The sequence below is a fragment of the Panicum virgatum genome, chromosome 6N, assembly GCF_016808335.1.
Source record: "Panicum virgatum strain AP13 chromosome 6N, P.virgatum_v5, whole genome shotgun sequence".
Classification (NCBI taxonomy): Eukaryota; Viridiplantae; Streptophyta; class Magnoliopsida; order Poales; family Poaceae; genus Panicum; species Panicum virgatum.
Window position 1 is genome coordinate 17,562,299 of NC_053150.1, and position 22,989 is coordinate 17,585,287.

The 22,989-nt window shown below is 40.7% G+C and overlaps 1 protein-coding gene and 2 long non-coding RNA genes across 4 annotated transcripts; 2 read left to right on the plus strand and 1 right to left on the minus strand.

Annotated features, from left to right (window-relative positions):
- Positions 1-8,938: 8,938 nt before the first annotated feature.
- On the plus strand, positions 8,939-12,594 carry LOC120679256. The gene is made up of 3 exons (XR_005677078.1): positions 8,939-9,258; positions 10,330-10,679; positions 12,342-12,594. It is a non-coding gene; the product is annotated as an uncharacterized LOC120679256 (long non-coding RNA).
- A 1,208-nt stretch (positions 12,595-13,802) lies between these two features.
- On the plus strand, positions 13,803-16,171 carry LOC120680180. Of its 2 annotated transcripts, none has more exons than XR_005677502.1 (3): positions 13,803-13,924; positions 14,007-14,115; positions 16,027-16,171. It is a non-coding gene; the product is annotated as an uncharacterized LOC120680180 (long non-coding RNA). The 2 variants fall into 2 exon arrangements; XR_005677501.1 differs by lacking the exon at positions 16,027-16,171 and adding an exon at positions 15,169-15,262.
- Positions 16,172-20,367: 4,196 nt separating this feature from the next.
- On the minus strand, positions 20,368-21,740 carry LOC120679548 (xyloglucan endotransglycosylase/hydrolase protein 8-like). Its single transcript, XM_039961154.1, has 2 exons — positions 21,321-21,740; positions 20,368-21,176 (listed from the first exon to the last, which is right to left on the minus strand). Exons 1-2 carry the CDS (start codon positions 21,594-21,596, stop codon positions 20,613-20,615), a joined length of 840 nt encoding a protein of 279 aa, XP_039817088.1. The 5' UTR covers positions 21,597-21,740; the 3' UTR covers positions 20,368-20,612.
- Between the last annotated feature and the right edge of the window lie 1,249 nt (positions 21,741-22,989).

Sequence of the window (22,989 nt, forward strand, 5' to 3'; positions counted from 1 at the left end):
CAGTGCTTCTGTAACATAAATTGCATCGATCATGATTAAATAATGTAATCTCACATATGCCAAACATCAACCAAATAGTTAATCATACCATCATGTATGTAGATCTCCGTAATCTTAAGGTAGTAATTTAAACATAGAGATGAACACTAATTTCATAATCCAAGCCCAAAGCATATCTATCATACCAAAGAAAGAAAAATAGTGTTTCTAAATAGAGCTAGTCAACCCAAAGTTCAATCCTTATATTTTAACACATATACCAAAGAATAGTAGGAAACTACTTCGAACCTTATTCGTAATCCAAACTACAATTTACCCACGCATAATAGCACTATGAGACATAAGTAGCATAAACACCATAGAGATTTTCATATACCAAGATTAATATAACCTCTAATATAACAAGCCCACTTATTAGTAAATCGCTAAGGATTCCAAAAAATTTACTCATAGGAAAACATATCATAGGATAAAGTACTAAGTATATATCATATGTAAATATACTTTCATCCCCCATCCACAAAATTCAAGATTCGCCACATATAGTCCATTTCACTTATCTATCCACCCATGTTGAAGTAAAAAAAACACGTTACCTCTAGATTTATATTAGCAATAATGTTTCATACTTCACCCAATAATTATGAGTCATGTCCAAATTTGTTATATTATCACATATAAGCATGTTTCCTATATTTTATAAGTGGAGGCAGTAAAAATAGATTGTTAAAGTTGAAGCAACGCAACATCTACGTCCACTTGCCTTTACCGACCATGTAGACATGGCATAGATGCCTCGTAGCAACATTACCTGCTAAACCACCCATGTATCAGAAAAACAACTCCAAATGAGATAGCCAAAGAAATACAAAGTGATCATATGTCCAAAACCCCAATACAAAAGGAAACCTACGGACAACAATTCTCGTCACCAACATCGAGAAGAGCAGCCGTGCTTCTTTTCATATCTATTTTTATACATAAGAATAGGTGCCAAATAAATACATATTTGGAAACTTCAGATAATAAACTAGAGCTTTTGTAGTCAAACTAAAATTTCATTAAGCCTCTAAGATCACGTAAAACACCACTTAAAACAGCACTTCTGAATCTGCCTAACAGCCCGTGCACCAATATAGAGAAATCCATATCTCCTAGATTATACACTCTGTTACCCGGACACGGCGCTCAGGCCACGTATTGCGTGTCCGATACGCGCCGGACACGGATACGCCGTGGATACGGCGCCGATACGTGTCCGCGGAGTATCAGGATAAAAATAAATGGCAAATAAACGGATACGCGGGCCGGACACGTATCTGGACATTTTTGGATACGGCCCAACCCACGAAGCACTCATCCATATCCCAACCCCTTCTGACCTAGCCCGTCACGGCAGCCCGCAGCCAGCACTCGACGGCTCGACGCACGCAAGTGCCCGCCAGCAGCGCACGAGCGCCGCCGCTCACCGTCGCCAGCGACGAGCCGCCGCCCGCCGGCGAGGAGGACTGTCGGCTGCAATCTCAGGTGAGTTTCCCGTTCCCGTCGTCCTCTAGCCTTAGGATTGATTTCTTCTTCCCACCTTTTCCCTCTCTGATTTTCTCCTCCCAGATCTAGAGACCTCACTACCTCAGGCCTGTTCTTGCTTTCTTCTGTAGTTTTGTAGACCGTAGATGGCTACATCGAGCAATGCTAGTGCTACTGCTGGAGGTGCTAGCACAAATGCTAGTGGTAGTACAGGATCTGCATCCACTGTTGATATAAAGGCTCCACTATGGGCTTATGTTAACATTTTAGAGAAGCCTAAAACAGGAGGCGGCAATGTTCTTTGGAAATGCAAGTATTGCTCAATGGAGAAGTTCACTAGCTACACTAGAGTTGAGGCTCACTTGCTGCAGAAATCAGGAAGGGGAATTATCAAGTGTGACAAGATGCCATATGAAGTGCTCTGTGAGATGAAGAGGGAAGTTAAAAGATGTGAAGAACTAGTGCAAAGAGGAAAGGCACGCACTGTTTCCATGCCTACTGCTCCTGCTCCTGCTCCTTCAGGCAATACTAGCTAGTAAGAAGAAAAGGGGACCTGCTTCAGCATTGGAGAAAGTTTGGGCATTGGAAGACCGCAAACATTTGGATGCTCTAATTGTAAGATCAATTTACTCCGGAGGTGTATCTTTCAATTTCTTAAGAAATCCATATTTTTGAGAGGCCTTTTCATTTGCTTGTAGCCGCACCATGCCTGGATACACGCCTCCTGGGTTCAATAGGGCAAGGGAGGGATTCCTGGTTCAGGAAAGGAGGCACATTGAGACTCTAATGGAGAGTACAAAGAGTACATGGCAGAGAAGGGAGTCACAATCTGCTGCGATGGTTGGTCAAATCTGCAGAGGCGGCCAATCATCAATTTTGTTGCCATTTCTGAGAAAGCACCTATGTTCTTGAGGGCTGATAGTTGTCAGGGAGAGATCAAGACAAAAGAATACATTGCTGAGAAGTTGAGGTCTGTTATTGAAGAAGTAGGCCGGCAAAATGTGGTACATATCATCACCGACAATGCCTTGAACTGTAAAGGTGAGGGTCTAATACTGGAAGCTGAATATGGTAACATATTTTGGACACCATGTGTTGTGCATACTCTTAATTTGGCTTTGAAAAGTATATGTGAGCCTAAACTCTCAAGGGATCCTTCTATGGAAGAGTTATTTGCTTGGAGCCAGCTTGAATTTTACAATACTGTTAAAACTGAGGCTAACATGATAAAAAATTTCAAAATGAATCATAGCATGCGTCTTTCAATGTTCAATGAGTACCACCCCACAAGGACAAAGAGGTATCCCAAATGAAGATGACTTCCTTCAAAAAGTTTTTTCGCATACCAGAAGAATTGGCTCAAGTAAAAGAAGAATATGAAAGGTTCTCAAGTTGTTCAGAAGAATTCAATGATCCCGATTCAATTCATGATAGATGGGCTGTTTCCCCCATGACTTGGTGGACAAATCATGGGCAGTTTGTTCCTCTATTGATGAATTTGGCGATCAAATTGATTAACCAACCAGCCTCATCTTCTTGCTGTGAACGCAATTGGAGTACATATAGCTTCATACATTGTGTTAAAAGAAATGCCTTAACTCCAGAGAGGGCTGAGGATTTGGTCTTTGTGCACTCAAATCTGAGGCATATGTCAAGAAAAACAGATGCATACAAGATAGGAGAGACAAGAATGTGGGATGTGGGAGGAGATTCTTTTGACACTATGGCTGGTGTAGGTCTTCTTGAAGTGGTTGAACTCTCCCTTGATGAGCCTGAATTGCAAGCTGTGTCCTTTGGTCTTGAGGTTGTCAGCCTGGAAGAGAATGAAGCACCTGTTGAGGATGTAGAAGAATAAACTATGAAGCATTGAACTCCAAGCTGTCAAGAAAAATTAAACCATGAAGCGCCTGTTATGTATTTGTATTGACTGCTATAAGCTATTTACCTATGTTGAACATCGAACCATGAAGCACCTGTTATGTATTTGTATTGACTGCTATCTCTATGTTGAACATCGATTTCTTATTGTTGTCAACTTTGATATGCATTGTCTTTATTTAATTTTATTAAAAAATTGAAATGTATCCACGTATCGGAGTTTTTTGGGAGAGTGCCGTATCGGCGTATCCGTATCAGCCTCGATACTGATACGCGTATCCGTATCCGGGTAACTTAGATTATACAAAACAAAAATATGAAATTTTGATGGCAGTCATGACTTTTATCCCTCTAAAATAGTCCTTATAGTTGGAAGAACCAATTTTTCCATTTACTAGATGAAAAACACCAATGAAAACATGTTTGAATGCTTGAGTAGTATCAAGGATCCATCTGGATACTCGTCCAATATAAAAGGAACTCTAAATTTTCCTGAGAAGAAAATCACAAACCTAAAGTCTCATGACTGCCACGTGCTTATGACTGAACTTCTCCCGCTTGTGTTGCAGGGGATTCTTCCTGAGAACGTCCGATCAACCATTGTGAAGCTATATGCCTTCCTCAATGGAATTCCTCGGAAGGTAATTGACCCAGACAGACTAATAAAGGTGCAAAACAACATGGTGCAATTCCTTGTTGGCTTTGAGTTGATATTTCCACAATCATTCTTCAATATTATGACACATCTTCTATTGCACCTTATAAAAGAGATTGATATCATCGAACCTGTATTTCTACATAGCATGTTACCCTTCGAGAGGTTCACAGGCACTACCAGAAAAACTGGCTAATGCGACCGGTTTTTATTGCGACACCCATAATTTTGTTGCGATAAGTACGTTTAGCGCAACGGCAGGCGATTTTGGTTGTGTTAGGGTGAATTTTTGCAATCAAAATCTTAGTGTCGCGATTAAAATTTTGTTGGTTGCGATAAGTAGGAGATATCACAACACATGTTTTTGATCGTTGCAACAAGGTGGGGTATTCCCAACAGAAAAAATGCGTTGCATGTAGGGTGAGGCTAATGCAACGTATCTTGGATTGGTTGCTATTCTTGATAATGTCACAACCAAAATGAAGCGTTGCTATTATTATTATCTACTGTTGCAATAGATCCTTGTTATGACAACACAAAATTCAGTCATTGCAAATGGAAGCATAGATGTTGCGACGCATACCAGGTTGTTGGGAATGGAAGCTTGGATATTGCGACGCAAACCAGAGGCGTTGCAATGTGGTTATTGTATTGCAACGATTTAATGGTCATTGCAGTGAGGCTAAGAGATATGGCAACGAACCTAAGGGTCATTGTAGCAAGGATTAGATATAGCAACAAAATAAGGAATCGTTGCAACAAGCTTAGGATATAGCAACGACCAAAGGAATTGGCCCACACAAAACCCTGATGAGGCTACGTATATACCTACAACATGTGCGGCGGCGAGACCCCACTACAAAAAATTTGTCTTTTTATGATGAAATTCCTCATGGCGGGGCATGTTTTCGTCATATGATGTACCATTTTGTGACCAAAATTTTTGGTGTCGTCATAATTTGTTGGGAGGCAGAACTATTTATGATGACATGTATTTATGTGTCACAATCGTTGGTCACAAAATGTCTGGCGGCCCAACGGTAGAGCGTGATATAAATTGGCAAAAAAAATCCATGCTCTGGGATCGAACTTGAGACCTTTAGAACAAAAATGAAGTGCCCAAACCACTAGGACAAGCATCAAGTTGTGTGATATTAAGGTGTTTTATTTCTTTTTATTAATTGAACAGCAATAAACTCTGTAAAACAAATTTAAAAAATATGTGGTACATGGGCGTTGAACTTAAGACCTTTGGAATAAAAGTGAAGTGCATTGACCACTAGGACAAGCATCAGTTCATGTTGTACTAGTGTGTTTTATTTCTTTTATCAATTGAACTATAATAAATCCTTTAAAACAAACTTGAAAAAAATGTGACAGACAGGGATCGAACCTGAGACCTTTGGAACAAAAGTCAAGTGTGCAAACCACTAGGACAAAAATCGATTTGTGTTGTATTAGAGTGTTTCATTTTTTTATTAATAAAACCACAATAAATCTAATAAAACAAACTTAAAAAATATGTTACGCATGGGGATCGAACCTAAGATCTCTTCAAGAGAAATGCTAAGTCATACCACCAAACCAATCCTTAGTTTGTGATAGAAATAGCAATTTTTCACCTTTTTAAGTAAATACCCGTAGATGTTGAATTGAGCTATACAGAAACATCAAGAACATGAATGAACACAAGATTTTCTCTTTTTAATCAGTAGTCAAAACTTGTAACTAATTTTTCTCCCTCGTACTAACTCCGAATTTGATGGTTTTTTCTAAAATTTTCTAAAATCATGCTCTACCAATTTATTGCGTTGACTTTGGTCATATCTTCATGTGACAAAATCTGAACAGTTCAAATTTTGAATTCCAAAAAATGACAAGTAAAAGCAAGATTTTTTTAACACTAATTGATGTCAAATGAAAAAGTCATGAATACCAAAGTTTCATAACTCATCAAGATGGACAAACTTTATTTAGGTTATTTTATCATTTTCAAAAATGGTAATATTATGTGAGGGGTTTGTGGAATTTGTACTATATGTTATAACCACTTTGTCAAATGGAAAAATAAGCTATATAAAGTTTGCAGATCTTGATGAGTTATGAATATTTGGTATTCTTGACTTTTTCATTTGACATCATTTGGTGTTCCAAAAACTTGATGCTAGATGTCATTTTTTGAAATTCAAAATTTGGATTCTACAAACTTTGTCAAATGGAGTAATGATCTAAGTAAGGTTTGTAGATCTTGATGAGTTCTACAACTTTGGTAGTGACGACTTTTTCATTTGACATCGTTTAGGGTTCAAAAATCTTGCTCTTAGATGTAATTTTTTGAAATTCAAAATTTTGAGTTATTCAAACTTTGCCACATCTAACGATTCACGACCTAAAATGATAGAGCATGATTTTAGAAAAATTCAGGAAAAAATCATCAAATTTGGAGTTAGTATGAGGGAGAAAGACTAGTTACAAGTTTTAATTAGAGATTAAAAAGAGAAATCACCTTCTCATCAAGAACAAGTTACGAACAAGAATAATTTCTCTTTTAAATGTCTAATTAAAACTTGTAACTAGTTTTTCTCCCTCATACTAACTCCAATTTCAATGATTTTTTTTCTAATTTTTTCTAAAATCATGCTTTATCCATTTATGGCGTTCACTTTGTCCATCTCTTTTATATGAAAAAATTGAACAATCCAAGTTTTGAATTTCAAACAATGACATCTAAAACCAAGATTTTTCAACCCTAAACAATGTCAAATGAAAAGGTCAAATGAAAACTTCTATAAATGACTTGAGTTATATGAAACTTGTTGAGTGATGTATCAATTATTTTAAGTCTATTACATATAAAGAAATATATTTACACATATAAGATAACTATTTGTATAAGTTACTTAAAAATTGCCTTAAAATAAAAAATAAAAAGAAAAATACTAAATGTGGAAAATCCAATAAGCATGAGTCCATATGTTAGGTAGAGTCAATCTGAACCATGTGGTCTCGGGTTCGAACCTTAGATGTGCCTTCACAAGATTTCCATACCTTACCACTACACGAAAGTCAATATAAATAAATTATTTTAAGTCTATTACATATAAAGAAATATATTTACACATACAAGATAAATATTTTTATAAGTTACTTCAAAAGATGGTTTTAAAATAAAAAAGAAAAAAAATTATTAAATGTGGAAAACTAAAAAAGATATGGCGCATAGAGGACTCAGACACTAGATTCCCATACATTACCACCACAAAAGAAAATAACTTCTGATTAAATGTGGAATTCGAATTATTTTATAAAAGATTACTACATCAAAAGTCATATCCTTGCCACGTGGCAATGAACAATTAGCTGAGTGGCATATGCACGGATCGCTGCGCCACATAATCTTTTTTGTCAAGTTCAAGCGTTTTGTTTTTTAGGGCAAATAAAGAAAAAAAATACCAAATTAGGGATTGAACAAAGGTCACTGCGTTTAAATTTGCATGCCTTACCATTGCACTGCGACTTTGTTACTGCTTCCACATGGTATTTAATTTATATATCCACAAACCAGCGTGATTTTTTTTTGCCTCCCTTCCTTCTCATGTGGCAGCGATTGGCAGGCTGACTACTTGGATCAATCCCATTTCGCTACATGGCAACACCGAGGAGAAGATGAAGAACACATGGATGATGCATTATTTCTTTTTGATTTGGAATCAAAACTTGTAATTGGTATTTCTTTTTCATAAAAACTCCGAATTTGATTATTTTTTTTTCTAAATATTTTATAAAATCACGCTCTTTCAATCAAAAACTTTTTTTGCATTTATATTGCTATTGTTTGGATCTTTTTTGTATAGCTTATTTTTTTACAGCTAGGTGGATAATAGAAAATCATTTGTCAGCATAACAATTGCTAATGCAACTTTATATTTTCTATTACTATAGTAAATATAAGGTTGTGTCCAAATTTGAGGTTCATGAGTTCAAAAATCTTACAAGGTATGTAAACTTCAATATATGACTTAAGTTATATGAAACTAGTTGAGTGATGCATCAATTTGTGAACAACATATGACCATACTTTATCAAAACTGTTTGAAATTTTAATCATAAGTTTATGAACCTAGAATACTTCATAAGGTCGACTTAAAATAAAAAAGAAAAAGAAAATGCTGCTAAATGTGAAAAATCATTTGTGATTAAATGTGGAATTCGAAGCCTATCCCACCAATCCAAATTTTTATAGCCCGCCAAGAGTCCAGGAGCGGATTGATTAAGGCCCGTTCGACTCCAGGGTTAACATATCCGACCGCTAACTGGTAACCGCCGGCCTCCGGTTCCGGTATACCGGTCCGGTTTGACCGGTTACCGGTCGGAACCGGTGGAATTCAAATTTGAATTCAAACTTCGCCGTTCAACCGGTTCCGACCGACCGGTATACCGGCCGGTTTGGCCGGTATACCGGCCGGTTTGACTGGTAACCGGTCAAATTCAATTTTTTTCTTTTTTGGTTTAAATTCAAATGCCCGCAAAATATACTAAATAAATGTTTGTACAACATATTTTAGTCTAAATGAACCATCCAACCCTCTTTTGTACTACTTTTACATTGTATTTGTATACTTTTGTATACACGTTTTTTTGTTTAACTTCAAATCCCCGCAAACTATACTAAATTAACGAATTTTTGAGAAAATTTGACACCATTAGATTCGTCGCACCTTGAATTATTTTTAGGAATTTTTTGAATTTTTTTTATTTTTTTGAATTTAAATTTAAATTTTGAATTTGGACCGGTTTCGTACCGGACCGAACCGGAACCGGTCCGGACCGGGAACCGGTCCGGTTACCGACGGTTTGGTAAACCCGAATCGGCTCTGGCTCTTTCATTCCCGCACCCCCCATCTAGGGTTGGGGACAGCACGCCGCGCCGCCGTCCAGAGCTCCCCCGCGGCGCCTCCCTGTGCCGCTGTCCGGGCCACCCCGCGCCTCCGTCCGGCACATGCCCGAGCCACCGGCCCTCCCCTCGCCTCTCCGCGCCGCCGTTGGGGGCTCCCTGCGCCGCCTTCCGGGCCACCCCGCACCTCCGTTCGGGTCTCCTGCGCCGCTGTTCGGGGCACCCCGCGCAGCGTCAGGCGGAGCCACCGGCGGAGCCACGGTCTTCCCTCCAGCGTCCATCCCCTTCGGCTGCCTTCTCTCCGGTAATCCCGTTTTCCTCCTCTTCCTTTCCCTCTTCTCTCACGGGCTAGGGTTTGGTAGGTTCTTGATTTGTATGCCTGGATGTCCGGATCCAATTCTTGATTCGTGATTTGCATTCCTGGAAGACCGGATCCGGTTCTTGATTCGTGATTGGCATGCCTGGAAGGCCGGATCCGGTACTTGATTCGTGATTACCTTGCTCGGATGGCTTTTTAGTCATGAGGAAACTGCTTGCTCGTGTCCTGCATCTGCTCTGCGGCAAAGCTCAGCTTGCTCTTCACCGGCGCCCTGCACAATAGTTTACAATCAGGCTTTGGATTCAGATGGACCATAGCGCAAACATGCATCGAGACAGCATCTGATCCAAAGTTTACAACATGCACAAGAGCTTTCCGAGATTAGTAGGATATTTTACTCCTCCAGATAGTAGCTATGATGGACGCGATAAATTTTACTCCTTTCCAGTGTATCATGATAGCTTGGTTTCGTTTTCTTTTTTTTTTTTTGGCCGGGTAGACCGTGGTGTGCAAGCGGCCATGTTGGACTGCGGATTAAGTCTGTGTACCATAGAAAATAGAATGCTCTGCTTGCTTCTTATCTAACTCCATTAACAGCTTAAGGGAAATGATAATATTGTAGTATTGCTCCTAGCGTGAAGGATATCATGAGCATCCAAACAAGGTAGAAATGGTTTACTTAATTGTACAATGAAGGGGTTATTTCAATGGTATAGCTGCCGGTGGTCTTTCTGTATGGTGCCTTTGATACTTGGTGTTCCTTACCATGTTTATTGAAGCTAGCAGAAATAGATTCCTGGCATAAATAACCAAAGCTCCACCAATCAAGTTCTGCAATGTCTGCATGTTTTTTAGAGGCACAGCACGAACCAGTGTCCTTATTATCACTCTCCATTTTATTCTGTTTACTTATTGCTTATACTGAATGGACATTGCTATATATCTGCCATGAACTCTTGACAGTGACAAACAAACAATGTGCTTTGTTTTCTGGAGATACATGGTTTCAGCACTGCACATCTACTCATATTTCTGGAGCTTTAACCCCTCTCGCAGGTTACTGGATGAAGAGATAGAGGCAGGCCTTTTCGTGGCAGAGGATGGATTGGCAGGGGGAAGCTCACGGAGATGCTGATGTAGGTGCTGCATGTGGCGTCGGCCGTGGCGGCGTTCCTGGCGGGCTACGTGCGCGGGGACTTCCAGCTCATGCTGCTCGTCTATGCCGCCGGCGTCGTGCTCACGATGCTCGTCACCATCCCCAACTGGCCCTTCTTCAACCGCAACCTGCTCAAGTGGCTTGACGCCGCCGATGCCGAGCGCCACCCGCGCCTGCAGGTCGGCGCCACCGGCGCGGGAGCAGGGGGTAAGAAGAAGTCCGGGAAGAACAAGTAATTGGTCTTTCAAAGGTAATATATGTTGTCGGCCGATATGACTCAACTTGTTTTGGTACGATATGACTCAACTTGTTTTGGTACGATATGACTCAACTTGTTTTGGTACTGTTTTCGGGGCTATATGACATTGAAATATTAGACAATTGTGGTACTAAGTTAACAGATCAGCTGAAAGTTAGCATGTAATTTTGCATGCTATCTGCTGCAATGATTAAAAAAAGTGGCAACATGCTTAGTGATGGTCTTGCGCTATTAGGCTATTGCATTAGCTAAAACAGCTCCCCTTAATTTCACCTGTTAGCACACAATTTTTCTTTCGCAGCGCAACAGTGGCTATCTATAGTTGGCTAATAACTAGTATTTGCAGAGATTGTGTAGTTCTAATTTGAGTTGAGCCCATTATTCTATTGTTTCTGTTCTTACTTCTTCTGACTGTTGTTTTTGCCTGTCTTTCAATTTTTATCGTCTTTGAATGATCAATTGACTCGTATGTTATTTTTTAGTGCTGCTCATTATATTAAAGTTATATTTAAATTATTAAATTATAGCGCTAACTTTATCTAATCTTGTGCCCAAATTATTCAGAAATTGGTCTATGTTAGAGTTTAGCTCTGTATGTTTTTTGTCATTCTCTTAGTGATATAATCAAACATCTAAACCTGCAGTTTGCATGTAGCGACATGTATCCTAAAAGTTATGCATGTGTCTGGTATGAATGATCAGGTCCAAGTATCTGTAGATGGATGTTCTTTGCCGTAACAACTTATATTGGTTTCTTATATTGGTTTCTCGTGTGGTTGGAAGTTGATGTAACCTGATAGTGATGGTTTGCACTCAGTTGTCTGCTGTATGATATATATAGGCTATGAATCTTGGATGACAAAAAACATGTAAACTAACAAGGTGTTGATGCATACTCTATTTTGGTTGTTGCAGTTTATTGATGAAAACTAACAAGGCCCTTTTGGTAATCTATATTTTTTTTCACTCTAGCCATTATGTTTGTGATGGGTTGATTTCACATTGGACTAATAATTGAATTCTCTTTGGTTACGCTGTGAACAATGTACATAACATTATTTGACCAGCAATTATTTCACATTGTGCTCATCCAACTTGGCTTGTTAGTAACAACAGTCTAGGCCCTCACTGTTCCATATTGATATGGAATCTTACTTTTCTTACTATATTTACAGATGAGGGAATAGTTGTAATACTCTATGCATTAAATGCTAACATGCTTCCTGTAAAATGTGATGTAGTGATATAGGCTAGAAGAACTTGGTTGGAGTCTTTCAAATTTCTGGCAGAATGAACTTATCACATTATAGTGTCAGAACTTACTAGTTCAGAATATTTAGAAGTCAAGACTTAATGATTCATTAGTTCATCTATATCTAGCAGTTACAGTTTGACTGCATTCCAGTTTCTGAAATATTTGAAATCCTCACATTTCAGGAAAGACACTATTTCTCATGGTACTTGGCCCATTTCAGTTTCTGAACATATTCCTATAGGATTATAGGAAGGTTTACAGCTTTGATTAAATTTGTCTCTTCCATACTCCTTTGCATTATTACATCTATCTTGCTCCTTAGTGATTATTGATTAATGTGAATTTTTTTGACGTTATTGAGTGTCTTACTCCTTGGTGATTATTGGTTAATGCTGCAGATGAGCAACAAGATGGGGATATGTGGTGCAGTAGACAATTGTAGAGTTCTTGAACAAAGTGATGGTCGAGGTGGTGAAGCCAGTGCCGTGCTATGGCTTCGATCGTGGCCCAAAGCTGATTGTATTATTTAAATGAGACTTCAGTTCACAATGTTTCGTTATTGATGTCATCACTATTTTGAAAGGGATGTTAGATTGAATAATGGATTGATTTATTAATAATATATATATATGTGTGTTGCAGCAATTTATATTTTTGAATATTCTATTGCATTAAAGAATATTCGTTAAGAATATAGAGATGATATATCCCGTTGCAATATGAATCAAAGCATATAGTGACAACCCAAGTTTTGTTGCGCTACCTTATAAGCATATAGCAACGCCATATTTTCGTTGTGCTACATTATAAGGATATAGCAACATTATATTTTGTTGCGACATCCTTTAAGCATATAGCAACAATTAGTACTTTGTTGTGATATCGTTTAAGTATATAGCGACGACACTTACTGGCATTGTGATATCCTATAAGGATATATAGCGACGACTTGTCCTATTGTTGTGATATCTTCTAAAGATATAGCGATGACTCTTACTGGCATTGTGATATCCTATAAGGATATATAGCGACGTCTTGTCCTATTGTTGTGATATCTTCTAAAGATATAGCGACGATAAGTCTTGGCGTTGGTATATCCTCTAAGTGTATAGCGACGACTTCAATTGGAGTTGTGACATCCTCTTAGGATATCCATCCTATAAGGCACCAAACAAACTTCCCTAAGGCCACCCCAAAAATTGCACCCGGCAGTCATATCCAAACCATTGTGTACTCAAGGAATTGTACCAAAAGAAACGATTCCATCAAAATCGACGGCTCCTAACACTACCTACCGGACTTCAATGCGATCGAACGGTTCAGCTTCTAAGGATCCGCGCTTCAACGCGTACCCCTTCGTCCGCGCCGCCGCATATCTGCGCGGCCCTCGACCAGCGTTCGAATCACGCTCCGCGTTCGAACCACGGTTTCCTCGAGTAAAATAAAATAAAAAACACCACACTCTCCCTCTCCCCGCGGCTGCCGCCTCCTCTCCCCACCTCCCCCTCGCGGCCTCCGCATCCCTCTGTCGCTGCCGCCGCCGCCACCTGCTGCTCCGCGCCATGGCCGACGAGGTCCGTCGGGACCGGCCGGGGCTCGCGACACCGGACAGGCTCCTGGCGCCGGGTGGGCGGCGAGGGGCCCGGCTCGAGGCGACGCCAGATCCGACGGGGGACGACCAGGTGCCACCCATCCCCCACAGGCAGAGAAGGGGCCGGGTCCTTGGCGACCAGCGCGGCCACCGCCGGCGGACACCACGGGCGAGCGGCGGCCCCCCTGCAAGGGCGCACGCCACGTCCCGGCGAGGAACCGGCGCCGCGCAAGGGTGCACGCCGGCCCCCCGGCGGCACGGCCAGGATCCGCGCGGCGCCGCCTCCCGCGGAGGCCCATGCGACGGCATCCAGCCCGCGCGGCGACGCCCCCCGACTGTGCCCCAATAATACATGTGCTGCATATGCTTTATTTCCACGGATTGCCCATGGTGAAGTGGTTCGGCAACATGCATTTTTGGTTTTGTCTTCAAGCTTTATTTCCACGGATTAACCTATGTTCAATTCAATCAGAGTGAGGAAATTGGCCCAAACTTACCATGGCCAACTTGACTCTGCCGAGAACTTCAAAAGGGTTGCTGTCAAATTCGAGAACCAGGTGTTCCATGAGGCTAACAGTAAGGTAATCTTTTTTACCCTCTGGAAAATAGAGTTGATATCGAATTTGATCCTAATACAGTATGATCAGAGTTATTTTGGCATGTGAAGTAAAGTCAGCCTGAAGATTTATCCTATGACAACTTAACTGAATACCTAATTAATAGAAAGCCAATAAAAGTGCTTCGTTGGATCTTTGTTCGATGTCACACTCGATCTGTATTGTGTACATTACTTGCGAGATGCCAGCAGTTGAGAAAGGAAGCCTCATGCAGCCCATGCTAGACCATGATAGATGCAGGCAGACTGCTGGTTTCTTTGGAAAGGCTTTTATTTTTCTGCCTGTCACTGACCATCACAAACTTGTGAGCACACGCACACTACAAATTTTAAATTTCTGCAACTCAAACTAGCATCAGTAAGGTAGATTCAGCTCATAAAGCCGGTGTACCATATAACTCTGGACAACTTAATGCTTCAGTTGCTAAAGATAGCACTTGCACCAAGTTTAATTTGGAGGATGCAAAGCATGCATTCGGAAATTGGTTGATCAGTTATATCTTTTATTTTGGGTTTTTATTTTTACCGTTTACACTTAGATTAGATCAGAGTATCAGACAACATTTTGCTGTTTTGCTGGTCCAAATATAGATTTTCTATGAGTGATCAGTTATATCTTTTATTTTGGGTTTTTATCTTTACGGTTTACACTTAGATCAGAGTATCAGACAATATTTTGCTATTTTGCTGGTCCAAATATAGATTTTGTATGAGTCGTAGCTTGTAGGAAAACTAACTGGAGTTCATATCACAATTCATGTTGTGTCTACTCAGTAGGAATATTCAAAGTAACTATGTTTTTGTCTTATTGGATATCCATGGAAGCATCCTACTTTCTATTATCATAAAATTTGTCTTAAGAGAAGGTCCAGTTCATAACAGATATTAATAATTCATTTAGTTAGTTTGTAAGTATGTAGCACCCTTACTTAGAGTTGTTGTTCTAACCTGACAGATGCATGCTCTGAACTAATTCTTCTTGCCCCTCTGCTACTCCTAATCAGTTTATTTTTTTTAGGCTATCAACAAGAGCTATCTGATATGCTGCCGAAATGAAATAAGCTTAAGGTTGAGGGTAGAGCCTTGAGTGGATCAGGTTTTGAAGAAGAAAAAACTTCAGGTAAAGTTTTTTCCTGGTTTCTGCTTGACAGAGAGAGAGGAGGCGGATCGGGCCGGGGTGGCGAGCTGGGCCGAGCGGGGAAGGAAGGGAGGGAGGGAGAGAGAGAGAGAGAGAGAGAGAGAGAGAGAGAGAGAGAGGGAGCTGGGCTGGGGTTGGTCTGCGCGGGAGAAAAGAGAGAAGGAGAGAGGCTGTGGTTTTAAAATTTTAAATTTAATTTTGCTCTATGGATGTGGTTCTGTAATTAACATAATAACTATATGTTACATCTTCTTTGTGTGAAACATTTATTTCTTATTTTGGACTATAAATCATGTGTTGTTTTTTGTATGTCTGAAATGCACCCATAGCGTTAGATATGATCATTTTAGTAATTTTCATTTGCATGGATATGATCATTTTATTCTTAACTAAGGAAACATATTATGTCTTATTGTCTTTTGGTTGTTTTGATGTGCATGGACAAAGTGTCACCCAGAGCGTTAGCACGGGCAGCCTGTCCAGGAACACAGCCTGGACGGCAGCAATACCAGAATATGCTCAAGAGTTTTAAGTTTTTGCCATGGATAGAATGCATGATGAACTGCTGAAGCTTAATGGCAATGGCTTGCTGTGCACAGTTGTGATGATATTTTTTATGACTGAAAACATGATAACTTCTTTCTGTTCTTTCTGTATCTCTCACCCTTTTATCATTGCTAATCCGAGGGATATGCTAATGGATTTGCCAGACTTTCTTTACAATGTAAAATATTGCAGTGAGAAAATTTGCTCATATGTGCTACAAGAAGATGCTATAAGTGAGCAATTGCTTCAAAGTTCTTTCTAATTTTATCTGGAGCACAGGTATGTTTCTCTGATGATTACCTTGAATCATGAACTTGCCACTTTGCATTGCTGTTAGTTTTTTTTGTTATTTTCTCTGGTTAATTGAGTGATCTTCTGATGGTTGCTTAATTCTAATACACTTGATCACTGAAACTCTAGAGATTCTTGGGCAATATAATCTTACTCAAGTGTCATGCTGAGAATGAGATAATACACACCCTTGCATTCTTAGCTGGTGCCATGGTTTGGTCACAGGTACTAATAACTCACCTCCCTAGACCATAATCTATGTTAAGTCAATTATGTTTTCCCCCTATCTATATTGCACTCTGATTAGCTTTAATAGTCTTTCGGCACTTAAAATGGAATATGTATAAAGTGAGATATTTGCTATGTTTCGTTGAACCGGCAGCTATATCGTGCTCTAACTTCAAATGCTGCCATGCTGGGTTATCTATGGGTATGATATTAATAATTGTTATGACTTAGGAGTCAGGACTGGCATAATTATGTGGTCTGCACTTAAATATATTTGTTTTTTTAATCCGTAGCGTTAGCACGGGCCAACTTACTAGTAGCAACAGGTGACAAATCGTTGCTATATCTTACAAGGATATTGCAACACCATATGAGTTATTGCTACACCTGGATATCGTTGCAATATATGCTATTGCAACCAAAATCTTCCATTGCACTAATGCGTGATTGCATCTAATCTACATGGTTGCAAAATCAACTATAGCAACCCTCGCACTGGTTAGCGCGACGACCAAGGTCATTGTTTCAACAACATATTGCCACGCCGACCGTCGTTGCAACAAACCTGCATTATCCCAACTGAAAACAATGCGATGAGATAGCTTATTGCCATCCAGGTATATGCGACTCCCAGATTCTTTTCCCAACGACCCTAAATTTGTTGCATTTCCTTGATATTGCAACGAAAATGGGCTTATTGCGACGATTTTGGGGGCGTCGCGCAACGTGCATTTTCTGGTAGCGAGGGTTACTAAAGAAATATGTTCATAATCGTGCTCGTTTGGAAGGAAGCATCGCCAGTGCTTATGGAACAGATGAGGTCATTGAATTTTGTGTTGACTTTAGTGATGAGCTTAAACCGATTGGGGTCTTGAATCGCGATGTGAGGGGAGACTAGGTGGAAAGGGTACACTAGTAAAGAAATCCTATGACTGCACAGATGATTTCTCATTCAAAAAAGCGCATTACGCGGTTCTTCAACAATCATCCTTGGTGGATCCGTATATCGAGAAACATAAGAAGATTCTGCTCTTCGAATTCCCAGAGAAGTCTGAGGTCTAGATTACACGTCATCACATGGATACTTTCGCCAGCTAGTTGCGGAAGCATCTAATGCATAACATGGATATAAATAGATAGCTGTTCTTGTTGATTAGGGGACCATCTTGGAATATCTTAACGTACCAAGGGTATGAGATAAATGAGAACACATTGTACACAATATCCCAAGATAAAAAGAGCACCAACCAAGACAGCCGTGTTTGTATGGATGCCATGGATAGCAATGGAAAAAACAAGACATATTATGGCTCCATTGAATAGATATGGGAAGTGGATTACGGTCTCAATTTCAAGGTGCCTCTATTTTGGTGCCAATGGTGAAGCTGACCGGAAGAGGGGTAACAAAAGATCAATACGGGATGACAATGGTTGATCTCAACAATCTTGGGTACAGAGACGAGCCATTCGTCCTAGCTCAGGATGTCGCTCAGATTTTCTACGTTAAGGACATGTCCAGCAAGCCAAAGAAGGGGATAAAAAAAAACAGATGAGCCAAAGCGTCACATAGTTCTTTCAGGAAAAAGAAACATCGTTGGAGTCGAGAACAACACAGACATGTCAGAGGATTATAATAACTTTGTTGACATTCCACCTTTTGTAGTCAATGTTGATCTATGCATCCTGTTAGTCGATAAAGATGCTCCATACTTGCGCCGCCATCATAATCAAGGGATATTTGTGAAGAGAAAGTATGTAATAATTGTACCAATAGCTGCTGATCTTTAATGTATTAGAATCGTTATGTATTATTTGATAAACATGTAATGGGCAATTTGTATTTTTTTATTATATATACGTACTTTATCATTGTGCCTTATGTCTTATATATATATATATTTTTATATAACTTTCACTTAATTTTTAGGTTCAAGTATAATTTTCATGGAATTTTCACATAATTGTCAGGTTCAATTTTTATAAACAAATTGTTGATGCATGTGTTGTAATTAGTCACACACTCTCTGCCACTAACACAAACACTCATTAAAACATTCATATACACTCACACTCATTCACAAACACACACACTCACACTAACGCACTCACACACACTCACACTCACTCACAAACACACACACACACACTCATTAGTTCCATAAAAAGGCATATTTTAATGTAAAGATTACTTTATAACAATAAAGTGGTGGGAAAACTCATTTCTTGTGTAAAAGTAATAATTTGTAGCATTTCGTTTAGCTGCTGCATATTTGGATGGTCAAAATATAAAATGAAATATGTACCAAGTTATATATTTCATGGATCAAATCACTAGAATAAAAATAAAACATTTTTGTTGTGTATATCAAATCTAAATAAAGTGAGAAACTTTGTTTGGCATTTTTTTGACCCATAAATTATTTTTTACGCAATAAATAGCTGATAGCCCATTTATAAAATTTAAAATAAAAAGAAATAAATGAAAACACCCACAGAAAGAGCGAGAGGATGAATACAGGTCTTATTTGTTCCGGGTAGTAGATCCACACAGGACTAAAGGTGGGCCGCAGGCTTAGGCATTTTCGCGGGCTGACAAAACCTCCTTTGGTCTCGAGTCTAGCCACCTCCCGGGACCAAAGGGTATTTAGTCCCGGGAGGTGGCTTCACCTGGGACCAAAGGGGGATCATATATGGAAATTATCTAGGATAAATATTATATAAATGAATATATATATTAGTGGAGTTCTTACTCAAATTAAATTCCAATAAAAAATATAATTGAAATGAAAAAGAAAAGAAAAAAGGATGAGAGGGAAAAAAGGACCTTAACCGAGATCAAAGAGTGCGCCCGTCACGTTAGCGTTGATACAGTCTCTTTGGTCTCCAAAGGTGCTTATTAGTCCCAGTTATCTAATCTGGGATAAAAGGACCCTCCTTTATTAATATGTGGAAATGGATGATGTGGAAGCTACCTTAATTCTATTCTGCATTATCAAACATATATTTCTTCTGTTGGTGATACTATATATATGTTGTGAGGATAGAGTTGTTAAGAGCAAATACATTGGTCTAGTCTAATATGAGGTTTTATGCATCACATCATTTTGAGACGATGTAACAGACAATATACACAATGAGTTGTTTTATAAGTTGTCTCAGTACATATATAATTTCATAATTTGTGCATAAAGAAAAAGAAATATTGTGCAGCATACCATGCACATGAGTTGCCGCGTCGCGCGGTGTCTTAATTGGGCTATGTTGAGCAGGGCGGACGCGCGTTGCCACACATCTCCCTGACAAGGAGATGATGCGCGAAAGCACACGAGGATACCGCGAAAAGCAGCGGTCTCGCTTCACTCTCCAGCGAAGAGGGCGGCAGACTTTGGCCAAAAGTGGCCACAATGCTCCCCGGCCCTTGTGCCATGACTTGGGTGGGAAGAAGAAGAGGAAACAACGATGACACGCACCGCGACCAACCACTCCCCCCGCTGTTGTCTACTGATTGACGATGACAGCGCAAAAGTAACCTGGAGGTGCAGGCCACAGCCGGCTTACAGGTATATGCACACGCCCAATGTTTGGGGTTTTGCACTTTGCACTTTCGGGTGATGCTGTGTCTGTCTTTCTGGACAAGCCATCGCGTGTAACTGAATTGCATGCATTTTACGCCAAGATATGCGTTGTGTGTCCCATTATTTGGTACTACAAACGTGCAGGTTGGAGTTTTGTTTTGGTGATTTCGTCCCGTTATATATAGCGCCAAACGTACAGTTGCATTTGCCACACGATTTGTAATGCTTGTGGACTAAACCATCATCCTTAGCTTGTTTCCATCCAGTAAATTTTGCCTCTACTTGATCCAAATAGGGCCTTGTACTGTAATAATCCTAGCTGATAACACAAATGCAGATATATATAGACTTCGCTAAGGGAATACATTGGGTTCTCATTTTCAACTTGTTCATTAGATGATTCTACCCACTGACTGAAAATAAGAAAGAAACTCACAAGTGACAGAAGTATACCCTTTATCCAAAGTAGTAGGAATAAAGCTTTTCTTTTACAAGAAAACTAGTATTTTCTCGCCCTTGCATGGCTCCATGCGGGGCTGCCTTTTAATCACAAATTCACAACCACAGATCAAGAATCATACGGACATCGTCCAACAAAATTAAAAGAAATAAATCAAGAGCTTATTAACAATAATGCACGCCTGATGAATGCATCAGACGGCGGACGAATCACCATCAGCTCGATCAGCTGCGGCTGCACTCGGCGGGGAGCCCCTGCAGGAACCTCCACCCGTCCTCGCAGTAGTTGTAGCGCATGTAGTTGCTCTCCGCCCACTTGACCGTCCCCCACTCGGCGGCGTCGGGCTGCTTGTTCATCCACCGGTCGCTGCCGGCGGGGCACGCGCCGCCGCTGACGCAGGCGTCGGCGGAGTAGCCGCGGTAGGAGACGACGAAGGGGGCCCCCGCCCAGTCGATGGGTACCTTGCCCTTCTCGGTGGCCCAGTAGCTGCCGTCCCACAGCGTGGCGTGCAGCGCCATGGGCCTCGAGCTCGGGTAGGGCAGGTCGGCGTAGCGCTTGAAGCAGCGGATGACGTTGCCGTCGACCTTGAAGAGGATGTTGGTGGGGTTCCAGACGATGGTGTAGGTGTGGTAGTCGGCGGCCGGGTCGAACCACAGGTCGAACTGGTGCTCCTTCTTGCCGTCGCCGCTGGCCCACACGTTGGTGTTGAGCACCACCGGCTGCCCGCTCGAGTTGCCCATGAACTCCATGTCGATCTCGTCGTGGTCGTCGATGTCACCCGAGGTAAGCTGCGGTAATATAGTTCATGTATACAGGAGCAGATCGTCAGTGATTCAGCTCAGGATGGAGGTCGACGCATGCTAATTAAGCTCTAGGCTCTAGCTAGTCATCGTCCTTGTCGACTCGAAAGAAAACTTTTATTTCTTACTTACATAGAAGCACGAGACGGTGCCGGCGGAGTTGCCGGGGATGAGCTTCATCTGGATGCTGAACTCGCCGTAGAGGTACTGCTCCTTGGAGTTGAGCCCGGCGCCGGAGCTCCGGTCGAGGTTGAGCATGGCGACCTGCTGGCCCGACGCGTCGTAGTCGGCGCGGACGGTGCCGTCCGTGTTGAACTTCTCGTAGAGCCAGGAGTCCGCCGACGCGGCGGCGGCCAGGAGGGCCACGGACGCCGCGAGCAGAGCCAGCGGAGCCCGCCGCGCCGCCATGGTTGCTAGCTGCCGCTCGATCTACTAGCTGGAGAGCTTCTTCTAGGGAAGGAGCTTGTTAGTGATCGACCAGAGATCAGTGGAGTGCGGTGGTTGGTCGATCGGTGGTGCGGTGAAGCACGGAGAGGTGGCGCGGCTTTATACGGGTCTGCACTCTGCACACCCCGGATGGTGCTGGGACAGGCAGGGCACAGTGTCGGGTGGCGCGAAGGTTCGGATGGCTCGGCGACGGCTAGCGTATGAACAAAAGTGTTGCGATGATCTTGGGTTCATACACATACACGCACTGCAGGCATCAGTTTGGTGTGGTGTCCTAAGAAACACTTAGATTATTGTGGGGCCTATGGAAATTAGGTCGGTGTCTCCGGAAATGATGCCATGTGGTGGTCGCAGCGTATTTCTTTTTCTTTTTGAGAGGAGTATGTTTTTAATAAAGAGCACAGCGGATTTCCATTGAACCGCTCCAATTTTATCATTTGTCTGCTTAGTCATACACTCATACTAATATAGTACCGACAAGTATATGACAATCCATTTTCTTGTTGAACTGAGAGAAATAAAGTTCCATTACTAATATGTTATAAACCTTTCCAGTCAATGTTTTTTTCCTTGTGCGTTGTTCCATCATTTCTTTTAGATATATACACCAGATACGTACACATCTCACGCGTTGTAGACTTGTAGTACATCTACATATATGCGAAAAAAGGAAAAAGACCATTTTACACTATTAAACTATTATAAAAGTTTAATTCTAGACCTTTAACTAAAAAACCGCAAAATCAGGGTCATCAGACTATCGAAACCGGACAAGTTTAACTTCTTGGGTGGTCTGAAAGACGGTTTCGTATTTTTTAAAGAGAATAAAAAATTCTAATTAGATGAAAACTAAAAATAATTCATTTTCAATCAAAAAGTACGAAACTTTTTTAATCTAGAAATGTAACGTATTTGTTGTTGCTCTATTTGAATCTTATTTATTCAAAAATAATAGGCATCACTATTGAAATCTGGCTCTTTGTTGTGTGTCCGGTAGTTTGCCATGTGCTTTCCGTCGGGCACACGGCAAATAACCTCTTTGTCGTGTGTTTTTCTAGGCACACGGCAAAATAATAAAATTGTCATGCGCTTCTTTTTGGCATACGGAAAGCTTGCTTGTTTGCAGAGTGTTTTTTTTGCACTCGCCAAAGAAAGTCTTTTTTCCAAGTGCTAGAGAAAAAACACTCGGCAAAGAGAAATTCAAAGCACATTTAGAAATAGTAAATTAATTTAAATTGAAAAGTGTTCAACTATAAAGTTGTATAACTTCTGAAGATGTACACCTTTTGTTTTGGTCATTTTTTCATTCGACAAAGTAATAGTAATGTTGTTCACAAAATCAATCTCTCATATA

Excerpts from the sequence above, each read along its gene's own strand:
- LOC120679548 (XM_039961154.1), bottom strand. The coding sequence starts at position 21,596 with ATGGCGGCGCGGCGGGCTCCGCTGGCTCTGCTCGCGGCGTCCGTGGCC. Across the intron at positions 21,177-21,320 it reads GCACCGTCTCGTGCTTCTAT|CTTACCTCGGGTGACATCGA; the intron begins GTAAGTAAGAAA and ends ATATTACCGCAG.